This window comes from Anopheles stephensi, chromosome 2, assembly GCF_013141755.1.
Source record: "Anopheles stephensi strain Indian chromosome 2, UCI_ANSTEP_V1.0, whole genome shotgun sequence".
Lineage (NCBI taxonomy): Eukaryota > Metazoa > Arthropoda > Insecta > Diptera > Culicidae > Anopheles > Anopheles stephensi.
In genome coordinates, this window is record NC_050202.1 from 13329232 (window position 1) to 13342630 (window position 13399).

Here is a 13399-nt window from a genome sequence, read left to right on the forward strand (position 1 = left end):
GGTATCATTAAGTCTAGTAAACTAGCCGTTGTAAGGCCAAAGAAAAGAAGAAAAAGCTGATGAAGTCAAGTCAAACTATTCACTCAAGACAGGTAATTCAAATCCGTCATCTGAGACTTCAGTTTTCTCACCAATAGAGAGTCAAACTCAAATGTGTTGGTGAATAAATAAGAAAAAGCAGCTATTCTTATTCAACAATATGGCAAATAAGAGATATATAAGGACATCTGCAACAAGTTCGAAATTGAGTCCGATCCTTAGCTTGCTAAGCATTACTAACAAATATCCTCATGTAACTTATTACTCTTGGGAACTAGATGTCTAGACGTTGAATAGATCATGAAGAGCTACAGGACAGAAGACTTGTCAGAAGAGCTATAGACCCTGTACAATGGAGGATTTCTTTTAACTAAGGTTTGTCTATTAAGAACCCTATCAACTGTGCGGTATCCTCAATATATGGCTAGACATCTCTCGAGCGACCAATAATTAGGAAACTTTTTAAAGCCAATATTATAAAGTTTTCAAATCAAATGTCCATCCCAAACCCATTGGCACACAGTGTTTCACAGTGCTCTCATACGCCTACCCTCGTTTCGCCATTGATCACTTCATCGCGCATCGATTGTATACCATGGGCTTCTCCGCAAGGTTCAAGTTACTAAGGATTCTACTTCACCGAAACCGCATCCATTCCCGTGCGCAGGGTGAACGGATTTTTTGTGCTTTGCCCCGTTCTTCATACTAGCGACATTCATTCGACAGAAACACACGAACTCCCAGAGACATGATTCATATCACTCATGGCCGAATGCAACCGAATGGGCGGCATTACTTTATTGCCCACAATCCACAGACCAGTGTGCACGCGCGTCCGTCACGAAGACGGATTCGTACTCGAAACCGCCGCGCGATGTGGACGCACACACGGATGCATTCCGCCCGGTGCATTTTGCGATTGTTTGAACAACTGCCCGGATGAAAGGGAAGTAAATATCTCCCCCGCAAAGCGAAGCGCTTGAAGACGGAAAGAACATCCACGGTTAGGTGTGTACGGTGCATGTAAACAAAACCCTAAACAAAAACAGGGTACAAATTCTTCTGCCGACATGACTTTCTTTCTTGCTTGCATTTAGCAGCGAAGGTGACACATCTTGCCAATCGTTGGAAAAATCGCCCAACACACAAATTGCACCCTGAGCAAAGCGGTCCCCACCAGCATTGTGTGTGCACCGATGCAAATCAGCCACTTGCCGCATGAAAAGCGGATGCATTTTAGCATAACCAGAAAAAGAAACAGAAGTAAAACAAACAGCACCTCAAACAAAATAAACAAATAAAAACCGAAACTGAGCGAAACTCCAAAGCTTCCGCCAGTGTCATTACACACACGCGAGCGGCATGGCACAGCAGTTGCGTTTTCTTGGCTTGGCTTATTTTTTTCGTCTCCATATTCCAGGCGGCACACTCTTTCAGGAACCGAATTCGCTTCTTCTTTGGGTGGGAAAAAACCTCGCCTTCGCCCCAGCCTCACCCCCACCACCCTGCTTCTCTTCACCACCCAGCCGTTGCTGGAAGGTGCAATAAATCTCCCGCTGCATTCCTTGTGCTGTCAGCGGCGGCAAAAGATTTTCGCGATGTTTTACAGTGGCACACACACACACACACACACACACACAGCGCAATGCAAATGGAAGCGACATTAAGGAAGCCGTTGATTATGCACCTGGAGTGTGAGCTGTAAAAATGGGGAGCAAAAGCGCGCTACCGCTTGTATGTTCCCCCGGAGCTCGGAGTAAAAGTTTGCCAATTTAGAACGATTGTTATTTGCATTTGGTTTGAAAAGATGGTTGGGACTTTTATTTCTGTCAGCAGAAAGCAATGCTAATAAGCTGCATTTGTCTTGCCGGGTTTGCTGGAACATCGGGAATCATTAGAAGTTTTTTTTTAATGTGGTTGTCAAGCTATTTCCATTGCAATTGGGGGCTCACAACAAATGCCTTTGACAGGGGTGATGAAGTAAGTTTAATTTAATTTATGTTAAATTCGTTCATTTTAGACCACGTGGTTTCATGTTCATCCAAGTTCATTTTTGTTCATTTTCTTATAGAAGTGAACTACATTTTCAACAAGAACGATTTTATCAAGAAAAAAATTCTGAATCATTTATTGTTTAGCCACTGGAATTACAAGGAAATTTAATAGAATATTAAAAATATTATACAGAATATATACAATCGAGATATGTTGTACAATACAAAGCTTTAAAACAATTTAATAAAAATATAAAATACGCCCTTGAAGTTCATTAAGAATAGTTCTAAGTAACATCTTAAAAATTGAATTTTATATAAAAAAGCTTTATTATGGCAAAAAATATGGCAATCTAACGGACGAAATTTCAGGAAGAAGCTATTACGAATTATCCGAATGAACTATGACAGCATTCATCGAGGAAATGTCCTATTACTGGAGTGTATGAAGACTTCAACTGGAAAATCTGACTATTTTAGAACACTTCTATTAAACATTCGATCAATCATATAGCAGTTAAACCTAAACAGGTAAATCGATCCAGAAGAATTTGTCGAACATAAATGCTATTTTGACAGATAAGTCTCAAAATTGCATTAGTGACATTACATAACCTTCAAGAGTATCTTATCTTATCTGATTTTTAGATATTTGCTTGAAAACAACAAATGCTTTCGGCGATGGCTGACAGTCCTCTTTTGGGAAAAGTCAAACGCAAACCTCTGTTTCCAATAAAAAAAACAGAACTTCCCAGAACAATTTCCCTGTTCAAATAAGCACATAACTCTTAGCATGAAAAAATATATAGAATTCATTTTTATAAGATGAACGTGAATGGATTCGTAAACAAACTTGCAATTTCCACGAAAATAAAGGTACAAATCAAAATGACAAATCATCAACATACTATTTCACCAACGATTCTCAGCCCAACCGCCGAACTACGGAATAAAATCACCAATCAACGTGAATCCCGGCTCGTCCATTTCCGATGATAGATTTCGCAAATCTATCCACTGTACGATGGTTGAACCAATGCCAAAAAATCAGATTGAAAGTGATTGAGTTGGACGTTCCCATTAATAGTGTGCACTCGATTCCATCCACCCTGTTCGCTCTTACCAGATACCCAAGGACTTGACCTGATTCGCTGGAACAGTGCACTCTCTTCTCACGTGGAAGGCACCAACAAGCACAAATATGACACAGAAATGATTGAACGAAGTGCTTCATCTCTCGTCGTGACATCATTGTCCATCAGGAATGAAAACATTTTCAACCTGTTTTTTTTCGTGCACAGAAAGAAATGCAAATGTGGTTGCCCGGAAAATGAGGCCAGTGCAACAATGCACCGGACATCCTGCTGTTAGAATTCCACCCGAGAGTCTGTGTTTGCTGCATTGTCGGTCATGATGAATCTGGCTGGTTGAGTGATGAATTCTAGAATAATTTGTGAGTAGTGGCGCATTTTTTTTCATATTCATGACATTTTATTAATACAAATATACTCACAAAGCTCGACGATTCGGGAGCAAAAAAAAAAATGCAAACGAGATAACACTTCAAGAGAAAAACTTCAGGTGAGAAAGCTCTTTCACCTGAACCGATACGTCCTATTCAAGGAAAAATCAATACGGGAATCCTTCCATGACGATAAGCAAATAATTCAGCTTAGCAATCCATTCAAACGCGCTCCAGTGGAAAAAGAATCGATAGCAACCATCCGTTCTTCTCGAGTCCACATCCAGTCCACATCGCCACCGAGGACTCGTACGTTAAACAGGAAGAGTGTGTGAACCATTTACTATGCACACCCTGTACGCATACGGTGATGTCCAGCAAAACGTGACTTCCGGTGGACGAAAATAACAGTCGAGTCAATTCCAGGCCCCGAAACCGCATCCGGTTCAAAAACGTGTTCAAGGGGATAACTACTATCACAAACTCGTACGAAAAGTCACCACCTGTCCACGGACACACACACACACACACCTGGCTTATCCGATTGTACCGGGGATACAAGATAGATCCGCATCACTATTCAGCACGTCACAGCAACACCAGACCTGGTGGCAATGGAGAACCGCAAAATCACGGAAAAGGTTATTCTTTTGCTTTCAATTAGAAACCCCGAACCGGTCGGTACCGATCCGGATGTGTTGTTGGAAAGTACGCTTGACCCACCAGCGCGCCGTGGATGGATAATGCTGTTCCGGCTGCACATTCTAAGTTTTGGGACATAATGCATCGAGCGCAGATCCAGCTGCACAGCTGGACAAAAGGCAAACTCGCATCACACACACACACAGCGTTGATGTCCACAGCAAAACCAACGTCAACTCTGGAGGAACACTGAGCTGCGTTGGATGATGAGTGCCGGGTGAACCGATTCCGGAAAATGGTGGATGTGGAATTAATTTTCGCTAATTAGAAGTGTGGGCTCACTGGACCAAACTGTCCGTGCATTGGGACGACCGGATTCCGTCAATTCAGATGCTGATTGTGTCCCCGTGGCGAACTACACGAGCTAGCGATCGCCAGGTGTGGTAGGAATATTGGAGCATGAAATCGAAACCCTATAATTTTGTTTGAATTTATAAAATATTCTCGAGAGCACTATGCATTGAAATTTCCTGCTCGCTTCCGTGGCTCAAAAATCGCTTTCACGATCATCCGGTCGTAATTCATTAGCTGATCATTAGAACTTCTACTGATTCCCAGCAGCGTGAGGGAGAGCGCTCTCAGTAGAAATTAAAACCTAGCATTCCAACCACTTGCAATGTTAAGTTGGCAAACATGGGAAGACGTACCGGGGCAGCACTGTTAGCACAGCGGACTCCGGACAACTTTTCGTCCAATATGGAACGAGAAACCAAAGCGCGGAGAGGGCGAGAAGGCACCAAAAAGCATCATTTTCATTATCTTCGTCCGGGCAGCGGGAAAACTTCAGTAATTATTAATTCGTGTTGGCACACGATGGAGCCGTGGAGTTCATCATTATTCCGACCATTCAGTCGGGCAGTTGGGTGACTGCACCGCTTTTTCCCTCCTCGCAAAGGCAAATCTGACGCACGAGGAAGAGCATGTCACGGATCGTTTTTCACCTCCCCAACTCATGTTGCTAGTAATTGTATTATACTCCGCGCTATAAAACTCTTCATGAAGTTCATCAGCGGGCTGGAACACTTCACACAGCCCACCGCGCTGCGCACTACTACTTACCGTGAATAGGCAGCTCGCCACGCATACGGCAGCCCACGAACCGACCCAGTACTTCAGCACGGTACGCTCATTTTCCGAGAAGAACATCGAGTTGCACGGTGCACCGCAATCCTTGGTAACCTAGAACGAAACGTGAGCCCCGAGAAGATGGGAAGAAAGGTAAATGTTAGAGCAAATTCTTTGGAAAAATGCTGCTGGAATTTCGACGCAGAATGAGAAATGTGGATTGAATTAGAATTCGGACACAGCAGCTACGTTCCCCAACTTAAGAACAGCCCGAAGGGAAAATGAATCTAATGATCTGACTTTAAGCTGGAATTAATCCCTAGCACTCGGTTTATCAGCAGTACCGCTCCAATAGTGACATAATTCCTGACATGAGCTTTAACGTGAAAATTGAAGCGGAAATGGCACGAGTTAATCTAAATCAATAGGACTTAAGCCTCCATATTCGACACGATGCACTGGGTCTTCGCAATGGAGGTTGGATAGGTCTTTTCGCAACTATGCATTGCTCTAGATGCGACATACGTGCAAAACGCTAAGTAAACCCTCACGTCTACCCGTTGCACTATTAATCGAGCGCCCAATAAATCTTCTTCTAGTCGCAATAGTAACGTTTACGAGGCAAAGTCTCCGCACGCTGCAAGACGACGGATACATGTGATGGACTAATATTTTTCCGGTTCGTTCACGTTCGCCGCATGCGAGCGGCTCGATGTGGCATCGATTCATCAACCTCAGGAGACACACACACTCAGGTATCGAAGCGGATCAGGGCAGTTACAAGCGGGCGAATGCAAGTAAATTAGACCATTGCGATGAAATTGGACCGATAACCAGCTGGTACGGAGATCGAGGGCGTGCCTGAGAGAGAGACTCCCGAAAGGACAGGCCACATACGTACGGCCGCAAGAAAATTGGCCTCGTTTACGTTTCATCAGCGTTTTGATTTATTGCACTATTTGCATGCAGTTGCAGCACGGGCAGGCAGAAATCGAGTGCAGGACACAAATCGACATGCATCACAGTTAACGCTACATTCGCAGAGACAGCACGCACCAGTCTCCCATCCAGGTGGGACCGCGGTGGATGAGGCTTCGGGTCGTTACGCTAGGAAACCCACCAGTCAAGTCAAATGCGATTTAAAGCAGGTCACCAAGCGAAGGAAAGCAAACCGGTCCCTGGACGGGAAAATGGGGGGGCGGCCGCGAAAAAGAAAAAAAAGGACGTATTTATTACACATTACACAAACGCTTACAAACGGCCTAACGCCCAGAGCTGGAACGACGGCCCAGCATTCGGAGGAGCTGCGAGAATGAAACGATCTCATTTTCTCGTTCGACATCGTTCGTGGTTCCCGGTGCGATCTCGGCATCATCATTATAGCACGCTCGTGATGTTGCCGTCGTTGTCGTTCTCTAACGGGGTCAGGGTGTCGACTCTTTGCTACGTCATGCGATCAACAACCGTACACGTACCGGGCCCGCCGCGTCGATCATCGGATGTACAACATTCATCATCATCGTAAAATCGTTGATCTTCTTTTGCCCTATCTAGCCAAAAACACCCCTGCGCAGCGTGGGACAGTAAGACGGCAAATGTTAAAGGTCCTCTGCAGGATCCATCTCGCAGTCATAAAGCGGTTATCATCGTGCAGCGGCAAATGACTTGCCGCCGACTCCTATCTATAACGCGAATAAGGCACGTTTGAATAATCTGCTTCCAAAACGTGTTGACCCAGTTCCGCCTCTAGCGACTAGTAGGAGGTCCAACGAGACTTGCTTTTCGGGGCGTATTTCAATTTCTGCAAAGACTGCCCGAAACGAGGTTTTTAGAGGATGTACCCAACAACGGTAGACATCAGTGAGGGGCCATCCACTACCAAGTCGCTATCCTCCTTCAGCATCTTCACGCCCTATCGACACGAATCGATCAATCAGCTCGTTCAGGATCGACTCATTTATCCGATCGGACGAGATGAAGGGGGAGAAAAAGCTAATTAGCTCAGGGCAGATTCGAAGCCATCAAGATTGGCATTTTGGTGAATGAAGTGAAAGCTTCATTCGACTAAAGTATGTTGCATGGTGCAGGTTTGTAAAGCTATAAAGATCACAAAGCTCTACCACAATGACTCGTTACGATCGGTTCGAATCTTAAATTCGAGTGGACGAGTTAATATCTTTATTACATTTCGGTCCATGACTACAACATGTCTACGCAGACAGCTTGTCCTACAATTGCAGTCTGTTAATTACCCTACAAATAGCGCAATTAGGAGACTAAACGTGCCCTCCGGGTGTACATTGCGGCGAGCTCTCGAAATCGCTAGCTCTTAATGCCACACAGTCAGGTGGACACTCTAGCGTCGACCAACTTCAGGTGCTCATCAGTACTCTCAAGCAATCATTGGGCAAGTACCAACACACTGAATAACCCAAAAACTCCAAAGTGGAAGCTGAAGACGATGATGTTGTCGAATTGTATACAGATGCAAATAGACACTTCCCAACCTTCACCGAACGTCCTCCTACTCCACTCAGCTGATTGATCACCGAGTCCCCTCCTTTTTTTTCGGTGAGAGAGTACAGCATCTCCGTACGCTAAACATTTTCCAATCGACTGCACAACGAGACTGGATAATTTGTAATTGTTTTCCAATCCGCTAATAGCTTTTCCGTGAATCGTTTACCGATTATGCAAGCTGCGAAACCCGTGCCCAATCTCTTTCCCTTACCAGCAGTAGTAGCAACCGGCCAAAAAAACCGGCCTACCCTACACCGGGTCCAACAAGACGATCGGGGGTAACAAAATGCTAATGGAAAATGGGAGCACACAGCATGCAACCATGCGGGTATCGTATCGTTTGTTTCCACCGTTGCTGGCGTGCGATCGGACGGCATTGGATTGATGGATTTTCCCGAACCTTGCACTGCATTTATGGTGCTGCATGCTCGTCGGAGTAAAATGCATCCAGCCCGGTCAAAGTTTTATTGAGTTCACCGTTCGGTTCACGAATGCAATTTCAATCTCATGCCGTGAGCTGCTCGCCGCCGCACAGCGTATGGAAATAAGTGAAGCTCAATAAGTTTCGGTTCGACGGGTGCGTTTTGTGTGTGTGTGGGAATATCGCTGCGCACATCGAGCGCCTCCGCCCGGCCAGTGATGGAAGAGTTCGTCCTAAAATTAATGATAGCAAATGCAATATTGTGCTCATTAAATCCTTTAATCCAGAGATCTCTTCAGGGTAAGTCTGGCTTTCAAAGCTGGGGAGCACACTAAGTTATGAAAATCAGGAATAATTAATTCACTTTCGAGCATAGAATATTGCTAATTTTGTTAAAAAAAAAAATACAAAAAAGGGATTAATTTTATAAAACAAGTAGAAAGTCATTAAGCTCTGTAGATAAGATTTAAAAGATAAAACGACAAATAAATGACATCAATTGACTTGAAAATTAAGGAAAACAATAGAAATAGAAAAGTAAAAACTAAAAATCACACAAAAGAAAAGAATGTTGGAAAATCGTACAAGCGAAACAAAAAAAGAACAAAACAACGAATTTCGTAATCAAAAAACAGAAAATGTATAAAACGACTCTCAATTAAAAGCAAAATGACCAAATGGCCAAATAATACAATAATATAATCGAATTATTAATAAAAGAGAAAAAGAATAAATAAAAATAGAAAAATAAGGAAAAACGTAAAAATGAAATAATAAGTTGTAAAAAGAAGTTGAAAAGATGTAAGAGTGGTATCATAAAAATAATACAACAAATGCAAGAAAATAAATCGAAAATTTAAAAGTATATTAACAAACCTGATAAAGACTCAAATTAAAGTTTATCAATGTCAAGTTTTGGACAGGCGGCAATGTAAATTCTGCCATTTTTCAAACTTTTTTCAATTTATCACCTGTTTATCAATTTGCACATCGTAAAGTAAATCTTAAAACGTTTTTAGCATTTTCATCCATTCATCATCTTCTTAAACACCATCCTATCTGTTTCCTTTCCGAAACTTTTGATCGGTTTCAGCAACACACTTCCTGCTTTGCTTACATTTTCGGTACCATTCAACCTTATTCAATATTTACCGTTGAAATTTAATTACTCTTTCACCATCAACTTTACCCTCAATGCATCTTCCCGCGTGTAACATCGCACTCCCGAAAAAAAGCTGTATTCTAATGTTACTTCCTGCAAGGGTAGCTGCTAGCCAGCTTTTGTCCCGCCATCGCCATTCGCTTACTGTCCGCAAAAATCTTTTGATAAAAATTCTTGCCCCACAAATTCTGGTCCCTGGCACGGTTGATTCCCCCGTTTTGGGAAAACAATATCAACCCGAACCCCGCTTTGATGGTGGGTTTGTCCCGTTGTGGTGTTGGGCACACCGATACACGAAGCATTCCACCAACGCGGAGTATCTGCGGGCATCAGGTTGAGGACTTCACTGCACCCAGAGTACCGTTGGGCGCGGGTTAGATAAGATTTTTGGGGGCGTAATATTTTCAGCAAACTCATCACGAAAAACTCCTCCACCATTGATTCTTAAATGAACTGTTGGGAGGGTGGGTAGGCGCTCTATTCATTCTTTGTGCGAAAGTTACCTCTAACTGTCGTCTGTTTGGTAGCGTGGACCCAGCCAGATCTTTCCGCGCGCGCTAGACTAACCGGAAGCCGGCGGCAAACAACGGCGCTCTTCTCCCGCCCACCATTTCTCCCTTCAACCCCCACAACATTATGCCGGCAGTGGTGTGTCTTTCCGGCGCGTATAAATATTTTCAAATTAAAAGTCTCCCGCTCCCGGAGGGAGCGCAAGGGCCGGTGCGTTGGGAATGGAAAAGCTGTGGTGTGGTTCCCGAAAAACAAGGCTTCTTTTCTTTTATTCTCCCACAAAATCCAGCTACGGCCACCATCATCACCACCACCGCCACCGGATCTCGCTTGTTTGCAAATGAACAGCCGACACGAACAACCACTGCCAAGAACAGTCAAAGGCAACCGAGCGCTGGCGCACGCGGCTAAGCAATAAATTTCAAACCATCATTCGCCAGAATTTTTCACCCGCCCCCGAAATACACGAAAAACCATGGCCCCAGCCCGTTTTTCGCTTTTCAAAACCCAGCGCTCAAATTGACTTCAACAGCAGCGCCACAAAGAACGAAAAATCTGCTCCATTCAGCCAAAGCCGGATGGAAGGCAGGAGGAGTATATCTGTTTGCCGCTCTAGGATTTGACGGTTTGGCGGAGGAACCCGGGAGTGATGGCGTTCTCTTGGAACGCAAAGCCACCGTCGTCGCACAATGTGATGGCCGGAAGTAGCAGATTTTCCGTCAGGAAGTTCACCATTTACAGTATAAAACAAATAAACTTATCCTTTTAATTCGTGATCTGTTCTTCTGTTCAGTCAGTGCCAGCGGGTTTGTGTCCTTTGTGTCCAACAAACAATTAGCTATTCATGTCAACTTCAACTTCATGTTGCTAAATGTTCCCAGACAAAAGAAAAACAATATCACTTCAATGAACTTCAATTGTACAAGATCACAGGGCGTCAATAGCACATCGTTACGAGCTCAGTCAATAGCAACAGATACGAGCTCTATCTCAATTAACACTTCTCACGCTCATTTAATTGGGTTTTGCTTGGCTGTTTTTCCCCCGCAACTTCAAATCAAAATTTCATAATCCAATCTTAACCTCAGGTTAAACAAACCATATTAATCACATTAAAACTCGTCGTTCATTGCATGCAGTGGGACCTGCAGAACACACCAAACACCAACAGCAAAAAAAAAACCTCCCTAGCGATGTCCCTAAACTAACATTTTCTCCAGTAACAATCGCACCATCTCCACCAGCAGTAGTAATAAAAAAAAACCCCAACCCAACAGTGTGGGCCGGCGATCAGATTCTGGGGACAACCAACAAGTCGTCAACGGGCTCCAAAACACGTACCGGTAATTAAGGGAAATTAGCTTCACGCAAGCGAAAGTGGGCGCAAAAATTCTACTCCGTACTCCGGGAATGTATGGCAGTGTGTTCTCGCACCAGCAGAAAGTAGAAGATGGCGAGAGACGAGAACGGAAAAGTGCGCCCTCCTCAAGAGAACCGTTACAGGGTCCGTTCTTCTTTACCGGAGGTTTGCTTAAGAAGCCAATTAATATTCACTCAATATCGCCTGCATCAACAAACTGGCCATCGAGATGATGGTAAGCTTTTGCCCCAGCCAGGACCAGGAACTTTGGTGCTGGAAACTGGGGAGCCCAAACAATTGTTTGGAAAACCTCCGCGCCTGAAGATGCTCATACGTGCGTACCACGTGCTAGTAGTTTAATGTTATGTGTAGCGGTTAATTCTCTTTTCTCTTTGCCCTGAGCTGAACGCCGTCTAATGGGAAAATAACTGGACTGGCGCTTCCTCCTGCACGCCAGTGTGCGAAAGATCTCCACCAAAGTGACGATGCACATTCACCGCAACACTGTGTCAGTAATACGAAATGGACCAAATCCGGCCCTAAACGCAATTTAACCCAAAATCCACCCTCATCCCCCCCCTTCGAAACGTTACGCTTTGCAAATGCGTTTCAATCTGCCACGCCCTCAGCAAGGCTTTACTTGGACATCCAAGACAGCCCATCCGTCTTTTTGGAGAAATTCGAGCGATCTGGCCAGCTGGTTGGTGATCTAGATTCCGGGCGTAGTATTAGCCTGACCAAAAATTGCCTTGCTTCCCAAGGTGGAAAAAGGCTCTTTATCTTCGATGCTCTCCGATCTCCACCGGAATCGCCAACGAGCGAGGAACTCCTGCTTGAAGTAAAGCCCGCACGTTCCCGCCAAGACAAAGCAGCACAATAATGCGGCTCGCCAACAAGAGCACACCGTGAACGGCAAAAAGTGGGCAAAAAAATCGATACTCAATCTCGTTTAAATAGGCCCACAGATAATGAGATGCAGAGGCCACGCAAAAAGTGAAACACGAGAGGGCACACCAACAAAAAAAAACCTCGACCGTGGAGCGCCACGGTGCGACCAAGAAGTGGCATACACTTAGGAGCAGTAGTAGCAGCACGAGATTATTTGCATATAGATAGACACATGAGTGTATAGAGAGAGACCACGCGAGCCGAAAGGGATTTTTTTTTGGTTTCCTTTCTTGTCATTTCGTTTACCAGCCGGGGGTCTTGAGATCCCGGTCAATCGTTCACTTAAAATATTTTTCCATTTCGTCACCACGCACCCCAACTCTCAGCCCAGCTCCCGGTGTCCTTATGCAAACTTCAATCTTATTCAATTCAATCTTCTAGCGGTGTGTCACCACACCCGCCTGACGGAAGCTCTATCCTTCCATCATTGGATTGGCACGCTTCGGGGACTTGCTATAAATGCGGGACCCACCAACCAGAAAGGATGGCTATAGTGTGGCACTGTCGTCTAGTGGCACCGGCCCTCCGGTCAAGCGTGTGAAGAATGTTGATCGATCACCACCACCGGGCAGGAGGAGGACCGTCGTCCCACTGGAGAAGTGACGGCATTCAACACCGCTCGCCAATATCGTTATGTTAATGAAATTTGCACAAACATGAGACCTCTTCGATGAGTCTGTGATGCATATGGAACAGTGTTGTGTTAAGAATCCTATGCGAAAAGCTGCGTAACGCTCCTCGGAGAAAAAAAAGCCTTCTTTCTTCGCACAATTTTCTCTCGCCAAGTGCCACTGCAATACGGATTCCATAATTTTTAACCACAACCACGAATAGAGAGCTTCGGACGGATAAAAATTCAAACCAATTCTGAACCGGCGACAGCAGCGTGTGCCTCCCTTTTTTTTAATCCAATGTCCAGACTGCGTTGTCTTGAGTGGGGAAAACGCACGACAAACCTAACCCCAAATCTATGTGCACACCACGGTTAGCAGGCAGCCAAGAATGGAACTGTCCACGCATGGTAGCGTGCTGTCGTGGCCCTAAACTGGACAGCCACTTGGGCCACCAGCTTTTTTGGAGCATCGAGTACGAAACTCGCCTGGGTGCTGCGCGATGGGATAGCCTTATACGAAGGGCCGTTTCCAATTGGGGAGTCACTTCACTTCGGTGAAACTGACACCGCGTGGACATGTGTTTAATCCCCCACCATACAGTG

At 44.7% G+C, this 13399-nt stretch overlaps 1 protein-coding gene across 4 annotated transcripts in view; it reads right to left on the reverse strand.

The window, feature by feature from the left end:
• LOC118504079 (frizzled) overlaps positions 1-13399 on the reverse strand; it is a 230268-nt gene that overhangs the window by 179182 nt on the left and 37687 nt on the right. For all 4 annotated transcript variants that reach the window (XM_036038145.1, XM_036038147.1, XM_036038146.1 and 1 more), the window contains exon 2: positions 5257-5376. In XM_036038145.1, coding sequence (XP_035894038.1) covers positions 5257-5376 — 120 coding nt within the window. The remainder of the gene's footprint in view (positions 1-5256; positions 5377-13399) is intronic.